Source organism: Rhinopithecus bieti, unplaced genomic scaffold (assembly GCF_001698545.2).
Source record: "Rhinopithecus bieti isolate Rb0 unplaced genomic scaffold, ASM169854v2 scaffold_3878, whole genome shotgun sequence".
NCBI lineage: Eukaryota > Metazoa > Chordata > Mammalia > Primates > Cercopithecidae > Rhinopithecus > Rhinopithecus bieti.
Genome location: NW_016805059.1, coordinates 6,589,456 through 6,597,298, shown reverse-complemented (window position 1 = coordinate 6,597,298; position 7,843 = coordinate 6,589,456). Strand labels below are relative to the sequence as shown.

General features: G+C 39.4%; 1 protein-coding gene across 5 annotated transcripts in view; it reads right to left on the bottom strand.

The window, feature by feature from the left end:
- Positions 1-7,586, bottom strand: part of GATB (glutamyl-tRNA amidotransferase subunit B) — an 84,598-nt gene extending 77,012 nt beyond the window's left edge. For all 5 annotated transcript variants that reach the window (XR_001885387.1, XM_017871125.1, XM_017871127.1 and 2 more), the window contains exons 1-2: positions 7,373-7,586; positions 5,333-5,483 (exon numbers count right to left, since the gene is read on the bottom strand). Coding sequence is in view for 4 of the 5 variants with exons in the window: in XM_017871125.1 (XP_017726614.1) it covers positions 5,333-5,483; positions 7,373-7,548 (327 nt within the window). In the remaining variant the exon portion in view is untranslated. The remainder of the gene's footprint in view (positions 1-5,332; positions 5,484-7,372) is intronic.
- Between the last annotated feature and the right edge of the window lie 257 nt (positions 7,587-7,843).

Sequence of the window (7,843 nt, the reverse complement as noted above, 5' to 3'; positions counted from 1 at the left end):
TTTTTCCTTTTGCTTTTTTTTTTTTTTTTTTTTTTTTTTTGAGACGGAATCTCGCTCTGTCGCCCAGGCTGGAGTGTGCAGTGGCCGGATCTCAGCTCACTGCAAGCTCCGCCTCCCGGTTTAGGCCATTCTCCTGCCTCAGCCTCCTGAGTAGCTGGGACTACAGGCGCCCGCCACCTCACCCGGCTAGTTTTTTTGTATTTTTTTTAGTAGAGACGGGGTTTCACAGGGTTAGCCAGGATGGTCTCGATCTCCTGACCTTGTGATCCGCCCATCTCGGCCTCCCAAAGTGCTGGGATTACAGGCTTGAGCCACCGTGCCCAGCCAAATCTTGTTTTTAAAAATGCTTTTGACTACTAATCTGTCTCTTGGGAGCTCCAAATCATTTACCCATCACCTAATTAAAAAAACAAAACAAAACACAGTAACAATCCCATATCCCACCTCACCACCAAAGAAAAACACAACAAAATGAAACCCATCTACTAGCTTAAGGCCCTGACATTTCTCAATCCACTGCCACCTACCTTCTGTTTCCATCACCCCACTCAAAGTCTTCTTGCAAAGGATACCCTTCTTAATAAATCCAATGGGCACTTCCTAGTCCTTACTTTGACCTCTCAGTAGCATACAACGTTCTTGTACTCCCTCCTCCTCAAAACACTCACTTCCTTGGAGTTTCTGGCCCTGTACTCTCATGTCTTCTTATCTCTTTGTAAATGGGATCCACACCCCTTATCAGGGCTTATACGGTACAGGCTATGCTTTCTGCTCTAGCCTCACCTCTTGCAATGCCCATATTCAAGTTCTATACTACAACACATGGAAAATGTTTCAGTTTCTAGAGCAAGCCACGTTGTTTTTCTTCTGGTCTTTGTACATCCTATTCACTTTTTACTTGGCCAGTTTCATCAATTCCTTGTATCTGTGTTGAATACTCTTCCTACATGCTCTTCAAGCACCTTGTATTTCCATGACTAACATGTTTAGTAGAAGGTACTGCAACTGCCTGCTTGCTTGTTCATGCTCCATGTGGGCAACACCCATATCTATCTTCTACCAAATTCAAAACTGTGTCACTAGAGCTACACAAGGGCTAGCATAACATAGGCATCCAATATATGCCAGCTGAGTGAATGAAGACACAACCGACAGAGAAGAATGAAATGTCTACAGAAAGACTACACATTATCACAGCTGTTTTAAGTAACAATCCTAATTTTTTACTAAATCAAGTGCCAATACCATGTTGGACCAAAGAAACACTCCAAATAATTACAGATGGAAAAAAAGCTCATAAGCCTTCTTTTTTGCAATCAAAGTAATTATTTATAATTCAGAAATAATTTTATCCAATATACTAGTTTTTATTGGTTTTTATTATTTACTTAATTCTCTATACATCTCTGAGGTGATGAGAACCCCAGGTTAGTTTTTGTTGGCAGATCACTTAACTAGTGGAATCAAGGTTAAGTGACCAATTGTTATGTATAGCATTTACTTTTGCTCTCACTGGCAACACAACTGTGCACAATAACTCAGGAGAGCCTTTGTAAAGATGAAAGCCACCAATCATTATGGGTATACTAGTAGGTAAGATTTACCTTACCTATTATTAAGAGTTTTTTAATTAATTGCTTATTACTTGTTAATTATCTGTTAATTAATAAGAGCACTTATTACATGCAATTACTGTCTTAAGTGTTTTAAAGGTACTGATTCATTTAATTCTCACACAAATCCAATGAGTCAATTATTCCCATTTTATAAGAAACTGATGCAAAGAAGATTAAGTAATTTACATGAAAATTCTATTCATCTCACTAGAATTTTTATCTTTAGCATTTTCCTGTGCCACTAAAAGTCTATTATAAACATTATCAGTGGCTTCATAATGTTGCACTATACTGATGTATTATAATTTATTCAATGATTCTCCCATCACTGAGAAATTGTGGTTACTTCCAATTTTCTACCTTTAAAAATAGATCTGCTATAGACATCTCTGTATATAAGTCTTAGCCCACATGTTTATTCTCCAAGGGCAGATTCCTAAAAGAATTACTAGGTCAATAAATATATGTTGGGTGAATAAAACAGTCAAATTGCCATCAATTTTGCCTAATTAGCTGTTTTCTCTTGCTTTTATGCCTACAAAGTTTCTCCCCAACCCACGGACAAACAAATATTTTCCTAGATTTTTTTGGATTTAATTTGACATTTAACTTACATTATATATATATGAACTTTGTTTTGATGTATGAAATGAGCAATATTTTTTCTCCAAATAGCTAACCAATTCCAAAACCATCAGTTGAATACCTTATCCTCTTCCCACTGATTTTTGCTTCTTCGTATATGTATTTTCCCTTTTTGGTTTATTCTTTCGTCAGGAGGCAGTGAAACTTTGGGGAGAAAAGATAACAGGCTTAATACTGTAACTGCTGAATTTAAGATGTTTATGAATCATTCAGATGGAAATGTATAGTAGGACACAATAGATACAGGTTTCTTGCCTAAAAGAGAGAGGGGAGGTTTATTTGAGGATAAAAAGATTACTCAGGGGAACACAGGTTACAGAAGAACTGAGAGCCAAAGAAGAGGGCATGGGAAACCAACATTTCAGGGCTAAGTGGCAGAACACAGCCATGTGAGAAGGCACAATCAGCCAGGTAGAGGACAGGGAAGAAGCAGGAGAGAAGGGAGCAATATAAGCCCCGGGCAGAAAGAGTTTCAAGCATCATCATGAATCACACTTACACTTTTGGTTTACCTAATCAAAACAATAACATAATGTTCTACTAAAATCCTCAGAAGCACAAACATATTCTCAAATTATTGGTTTGTTATAAATGGAGTTCTAAGCAGAGTCTGGCTATTAGAGCATCTTTATACATCTCCATAGGGCTTAGGGAAGGACAACTGTCTAAAGGTTTTAGCATATTTTAAATCTATTTAGAGGTAAATAAAAAGATTTTGAAACGTTTTGAGTGACAATGCTTAATTCTGGGAGTTTAGGCATAATGTTGCTCACGTACTAAATGAGGTCCCTTAAAGGCAGAAACATTTCTGAACAAGAGGTAGATCTGCTCTGTCTACAGAATAACCTATTTAGGCTACTTAAACCATAAGCATTGTAGGCTCTGAAGAGGAAAACAAATCCTAGCTCATGCAAACCTGTATTTCCAGACTTTGTCTGCCATTTAATTAGTGTAAGCCAAGCTCTCAACACTCAAATGTCTCAAACAACTTTACTGTGTTACTGATATGCTTACCAGTGAACAAGCACCTTCTTTTTTGGTGCATGACAAGTTTTACAAAGCAATTAAAATGTTGGCATTTTAATTATTTTGAATTTTTCTAATTTAGTCTAATTTTTGACCAAATTTAGGTGCAACTGGAGAGTCTATTTACAGAAAACATGCTTATCTGCAAATGGATCTGCTTCTAAAGTGAACTATAATAAGTATGGCTTGATAGCCATCACATTCACAGCTGGAGAAACCTAGGAGCAACTCAGAGCTTATGCCTAATCGCTTGATAAGTAACTACCACATGAGAAAAAAAATGTTTTGAATCTGGGAGGGAAAATGTAGAGGTGTTATGACAACTTACCTTCCATTTTACTTGTCTAAATATTACTGTATTTCTACTATATCTGAATCTCTGCCCAAAAAATATGTCATATATTTATAACCAAAAAAATCACCCTTCTCAAACAAACAAAAAATCTTTCTGTAGATAGATCTCTAAGTCAGAGAAAGAGAAAGAGGGCGCATCTCCACATCTATCTTCTCCCAAAGGGACCCAGCAGCACATCAAAGGTGTTCTTTGATATGGTCTGCAGGGATGGGAGTCCTCCATGACAGAAAATGTGAGTAAAAGTTCCAAGACAAAGATACTGCCCCAATACAGCCAAAGCTGAGTGAGGCAGGCACACTGGAGGCACTGCCCAGAATCTTCCACTTCGGTCAGTGACTGAGAAAAGTACACCTCTGCCTCTGCAAGCCTGCCAGTGCTCAGTTCAACCAGCTTCCAGTCTTTTGTTTGTTTGTTTGTTTTTTGAGAGAGTCTCACTCTGTCGCCCAGGCTGGAGTGCAGTGGCGTGATCTTGGCTCACTGCAAGCTCTGCCTCCTGGGTTCACATCATTCTCCTGGCTCAGCCTCCCAAGTAGCTGGGACCACAGGAGCCCACCACCGTGCCCCGCTAATTTTTGTAGTTTTACTACAGACAGCGTTTCACCGTGTTAGCCAGGATGGTCTCGATCTCCTTACTTTGTGATCCACCCGCCTTGGCCTCCCAAAGTGCTGGGATTACAGGTGTGAGCCACCATGCCCGGCCTCAACCAGCTTCCACTCTTATTTAAATGTTTGAAAGCATGGAATTCACCCATGACAATGTCTGCCCCTCCCCACCTTTGTCACCACCATGGATACACATTACCTCCAAAGATGGCAGGAAACCCCAAACACAGTTGATATTATAGGTCCTGCACAGACCCTATGGTATTTATTGGCTAAAACATTTACACTGTTCCCTTCATACTTTTCTTAAAAATCCAATCAATTATCTAAAATATATGCAAAAGTCTTGCTGATGGGTATACTGGGCCCAGTCATTCCATAGGATCAAGTAAAAATGAGTGGTTAAGTGAGTACAATAGTTAACTCACTGCATATTATGGCTGTTTTCTACATTATTGAGTGTTTCTTAATTTGCAGCAACCACAATCATTACTGGCCTTACACTAAAATCACGTGATATATGCTGCTTCCTTTGAGTTGACTCCTCCTCCTCCCTCATTTATCTGCCTAAATTCTACTGGGCTTCTCAAATAGCTCAGGCCACCACCTCTTTAGTAACACTTCATAACCAAAGGTACCCCTACCTCCATTTCTCACAACAGCCCTTTCGTTCACTGAATTAGTTGTCCATTCTCTGGGTTTCAAAACCATCCTCTGCGTATTACCTTCAAAGAAGGAATCACAGTGTCCTCTATTCGTTTATAAGACACATCTCCCCTACTAGTTTTTGAACTCCTTAAAGGCAAGGCTCATCTTTATGACCCAGCTCATAGCACAGTATCTGGTATTAGTAGGCATGCTAAAATGTTTGTGAAGTGATGAATACGTGTATGAATATGTTTAGACTTAGAACAGCATCACAGAGATGGGTCTTTAGAAAACATTTAATACATCCCACTTCACCCAAAATTCCCTAAAGAAGTATTTCCAAAGAGTTGTGTTATTATTAAAATAAGAAAATAATTTTCCATGTTCAATATAAAATAAACATTTTTCTAATGAAAATAGGATTAAATAAAAATCTTACCGGCAAAGTTCCAGGTAGAGATGCATCAAAAAAAGAAACCAAAGAATTTGGAGGTGCTGAAAAGCGAACTTGAGATCCAGAGAAGAGTTTAGAGTTGGAGGAAATCTGGGCATGAATTTCCAAACCTACCACAGCAGCCCATTTGTGTTCACTAAGAAGAAAGAGATAATGGTTAAGATGTAATTATGTTTGTCACCATGAATGAATTTCTGTAAGTCTAAACCACAAATGTTAATTTCCTATATGTGTTTTAAACTTATTACAATGTTATATCCTCACATTAAAAATGTTATATTTTATCAGTGACTAAATAAAAAACAATTCAGAATAAGCGCCTACACTGAGATTGGCAAACTAAAATTCATTTACAACATGGCATCAGGAGGCTGATGATATAAACATGAAGGCAATAGAGAAAGGAACAATTTGGTGTCTTCAAACAATTTAGAAATGGGTATCAGGTGACAACTGCTTGGCTGACTTCAGTGAAAAGCAGCATTTAACAAATTAACTGTACCTTACCAAGTAATCACTCAGTAAATGAAGAAAGCTGATCTTTCCCCATTATTTAGAATTAACATACATGGCAAGATTCTACTACTAGAGAAATAATGATAAATAGTCCCACATTTCTTATTTAAAAAGGAAATTCGCAACCATGTTTTGAATTCATTTCACAAAAATGGCTTGCAAGTATAATAACCAGAGAGACACAGATATAATAAATCACCACTAAATGATACTCTTGAAAAAATTTTGCTAAACCCCATCACATTAAACCATCTGAGGTGGCATATTTTTGGTCCCCCAAATCACTTGCAATTCCTGAGACCTAATTTCAGGTTACTTTGTTCATGCTTATTTGCTATGAAATCTAAGAAGCTATTAGATGCTATAATAATCTCTCTTATCTGGCCAGTCCTACTCTGTTGAGTCTGTACATAGGCCTCTCCAGGTCCTTATAAATGTGCTTATTCCCTATGAAATCCATGTATGTTCCTATCCTGCTCTTCTACCAAGCAATTTTGTGTGTATATGTATTATATATATACATATATACAGATTTTACATCATTTTGTTTTGTTTCAATCATTTCAACACATAAAGGTCTATATCTGAAGTACTGTAAGAATAAGTCCTTTTTAAAGTTTGGAAACACAGCCCATAAGGGAGGTGAATTAAAGTAAGAACTCATTAGAAATTCAGCATGCAGTAAAGCATCATTCAAAGTATTTTTGCAGTTCCATTACATGAGAGAAAAAATGTCCCTTCACAGGGAAACAATCTAATTCACGAAAAGAATACACAACTGAATACTTCTTTCTGGACAATTTCCCTCTGTTCCTCCAACTGAAAGTAAAAATAATGCCAACCAGTCTCAAAGAATAAACAAAATATTAGAAACTTGCCATATGTTTCTGTGTTTAAAGAGAAACTATTTAATTCTTACATAATGAAGCATAAACAGCTGTTCAGCCAAATAAGCAAAACTCTGTATATAACCCGAGGGAGTATCTCTTCTTTTGGCTGCGTCCTCCTAGGTCTAGACACACATATTCAACATAAAACGCCTGCACAGCTAGCTAGTGTTTTCTGACTAATGACAATAACCCACCACTACCCAGAGCTTGTAGGTAAAGGCTCCCTTTCTCCCTTTAGAACACTGCCGGCCAATACTAGCGCTAAATAAAATCAGCTAAATATGATCCCGCTTCTCGTGTCACCGTCCCCACTGCTAGTGCTATTAGTAAGATGACCGAATCCACTCTTCTGTCTGTGCAGCCGTCAAGAAAATACTTGCTATTTTACACTCGCGAATTCCCCAACTACGTCTATTTGAAAATAGTGGTTTATATATGGGGGCAGAGCTGATAGAGGCCTGTTTTGTGCTTTTATTTAGGTTTCGGGGCTCCAGGTTATAACTCAACGCCCTCCCGTCAGCCAAAACGTCTAGAAGCTGGGCTGTAATTGCCATCCTTTCCCCAGTCCTGCAGTTCCACCTTACAGTTAGGTGGGCAGAAATGGTATGAAACAGAATACCCTTTCCTCGGCTTCTGGGTCGTGTAGAGGGGCTGCTGAGCCACTGAGCTCTGTCCCCTAATCCGGTTGGATGTGGACCCAGTCGGAGCCCCTCTTCGGTGGCAAGAACCGCCGTCAACCCGGGCGAAAGTCCAAAGTCTTCCACGGCCGACCCAGCGCAGCATGGGCGCCGCCATTGTAACGACAGGGTCTTGGTCAGGTGACTCAGCCACACTGTGCCGCGAGGCTTCCTGGGAAGCGTAGTTCCGGAAATGTATTAAAAAACGCTGTAGGCTCGGACCGGAAGACTACTACTCCCGGCGAGCGTGGTGATTCGAAGCCTGCCGGAACCCGGCAGAGAGGGGAGGGAAAGAGAACTAGAGGAGAGGGTGGGCGGGTTTCAGGGTGGGGAGGTGTGACTCCTTCCAGCGGGGAGTTGGAGAGGCTTGTGGCTCTGAGCGTGTGTATGAGTTTGAGTGTGAGCACTTGGTG